Source organism: Ochlerotatus camptorhynchus, unplaced genomic scaffold, assembly GCF_037179485.1.
Source record: "Ochlerotatus camptorhynchus isolate MF236.1 unplaced genomic scaffold, CSIRO-AGI_Acam_v1.1 ptg000357l, whole genome shotgun sequence".
NCBI lineage: Eukaryota > Metazoa > Arthropoda > Insecta > Diptera > Culicidae > Ochlerotatus > Ochlerotatus camptorhynchus.
The window spans coordinates 789811-792217 of NW_027040845.1; the positions used below are offsets into that span (position 1 = coordinate 789811).

General features: G+C 48.1%; 1 protein-coding gene across 1 annotated transcript; it reads right to left on the minus strand.

Moving 5' to 3' along the window:
• Positions 1-686: 686 nt before the first annotated feature.
• Positions 687-1199, minus strand: LOC135709327 (uncharacterized). Its single transcript, XM_065231636.1, has one exon. The coding sequence runs from the start codon at positions 1197-1199 to the stop codon at positions 687-689; it is 513 nt and encodes a 170-aa protein (XP_065087708.1).
• Between the last annotated feature and the right edge of the window lie 1208 nt (positions 1200-2407).

Genomic DNA, 2407 nt, shown 5'->3' on the forward strand with positions numbered 1-2407 from the left:
ATTGCGACAAGGTCAGGAACGTATCGTTATGACAGACAGGACAGCACCGTGAACTTCACACATGCAGAACGATACAAGTTGTCGATCACCAATGATGGATCAGCGAATTACGGACGGATGGACTGGACTTGGTAGACCTCAAGATGTTCCGGATTTCCGGAATTTGAAAATGGGGTTAGTTCTGGTCTCACCGAAGCACGACCAGAGCGCAGTTTAGTTTTTCTCGGAAGCAGAGAGATCGAAGTTGTCACGTATCGGTAGGATGCAAATTTTGGAAATTGCCCTTCGGTACAGACCGTCTTGCGTTTTGACAGTAACTACGCGATTGTTTCAATCTGAGCCAGCATGGATGTCAGCGACACGTCTTAGGTTCCATTCCAGAGGCGGGAGATTGTCCTCTTTCAACATAATCAAGGTACCGATGGAGATGTTATCGCGCTTGCGGGTCCATTTTGTTCTATTGTGGAGATTGAAAAGGTACTGAACAGACCACTTCTTCCAGATTTGCTGAACGTAGTCCTGAGCTCGTTGCCACATAGACAGCCTATTGTGCTGAATATCTTCCAACGAGGGTTCATGAATCGCTGTTAATGGTCGCTGAACGAGAAAGTGTCCAGGAGTTAACGCTTCGAAATCCGACGGGTCGTTACTGATCGGAAAGAGTGGTCGAAAATTCAGGATGGCTTCTATTTGTGGCAACACTGTAGACATTCGTCATGCTGGAGCATTCTTTCGCCGATAGTGCGCTTGAAATTTCCTTTGAACGATTCCACCGCGGCTTCCCATAAGCCGCCGAAATCGGGAGATCTTGCCGGATTGAAACGAAACTCTATTCCTTCCTCTACTGCTCCGCGTGCAACAGAATCGTGGAATCCTTGATCCATGAATAACTGCCGTAATTCATCCAACTGACGCTTGGCTCCAACAAAGTTCAGGGCATTGTCGCACATGACTAGGACTGGTCTTCCCCTGCGTGCCACGAATCGCTTGAAGGCAGCAAAAAAGGCTTCACTAGTTAAATCGCTCACCAGTTCAAGATGGACTGCCTTCGTTACAAGGCAGACGAAGATTGCGACAAAGTGTTTCCTAGGGAAGGATCTACGGATTGGATAGCTAATCAGGAACGGTCCGCAGAAATCCACACCTACGTTCAGGAATGGTGGCGCTGGAGATACACGTTCGGATGGAAGATCAGCCATTATCTGATCCAAAACCTTCGGTCTGCTACCGAAGCACTGGACGCACTCATGAATGACAGTGTTGGCTAGGCTTCTGCTACGTGTTACCCAGAATCACTCCCGCACTGTGGACACAAGCAGCTGCATCCCAGAATGGAAGTTCTTGCGATGTAATCGTCCAGTGGCACGGTGACACAGGATTATCGGATGCTTCCGACTTGCTGATATTGGTGCCTTGGCTAATCGACCTCCTACACGTAATACTCCATCAACGAAAATAGGGTTGAGCTTGTTCAGCTTTGACGACGGGCTGATAGACTTTCCTTTCTCCAACGCAGCGAATTCCATCGGAAACGATTCTCGTTGTGCCAGCCGAACCAGGACTGCTAGTGCTTCTTCGTGCTCAGGATACGATAGGAAAGCAATACGCCTCTTATCTCTATGCTGTGTATTATGGACCAAACGGCGTATTCTTGCGATCAATCGGACCAAGCTAAAGAGTGACGAACGAAGGCTGAATATTTCACTGACTGGTTCCGATGTTGTTGGCAGTGCAACGATCTTTCTTTCCTCCAGGAGCGCTTGATCAACTTCTTCTTCTGGAACATTCGACGGCCTTACAGTAGCATCTTGGCGAAGCCACAGAGGACCTTCGAACCACAGCTTTTCATACTGTAACCGGGTTGGAATCATTCCTCGCGAGATAATGTCGGCCGGATTGTCTACACCGCCTACATGCTTCCAGGAGCTTTCTTTTGTAATGTGCTGGATTTAAGACACTCGACAATCTGCCATCTCGATGGCAAGGATGACAGCCAATGCATCACGATCGTAGAATCGGTACAAAATTGAGCTGAGCTGGTGGATACCGGTACTGCTGACGAACTTCTCGTACAGATGACTGAGGAAGAGCGCGCCTGAAAATTCCAGGCGTGGTGTAGTTTGTTCCCTTTTCTTCCGCTTGAGATCCTCTAGAGGTGCAACCTTGGATTGATTTCGCTGTGATTTTACTGAAACGGTGCGTTTTGCACCATCGTACCCTACCTAAGGAGCAAAAAAAAATCGCAACCCAGAGTCTAACCACCGTCCGACAGACACTCGGCGGACAGGGTTAGAATAAATACCACGGTTAGAGCAAGTTGCACCGTCTGAATCAATAAGCGAATCATCAACACTCAATTTGAATTAATTTTTATTCTCTCTCTCTCTCCCCCTCTGCTGCCTGCCAT

Bases quoted from the DNA above. Each gene is read 5' to 3' on its own strand.
- LOC135709327 (XM_065231636.1), bottom strand. From the start codon at position 1,199: ATGGCTGATCTTCCATCCGAACGTGTATCTCCAGCGCCACCATTCCTG.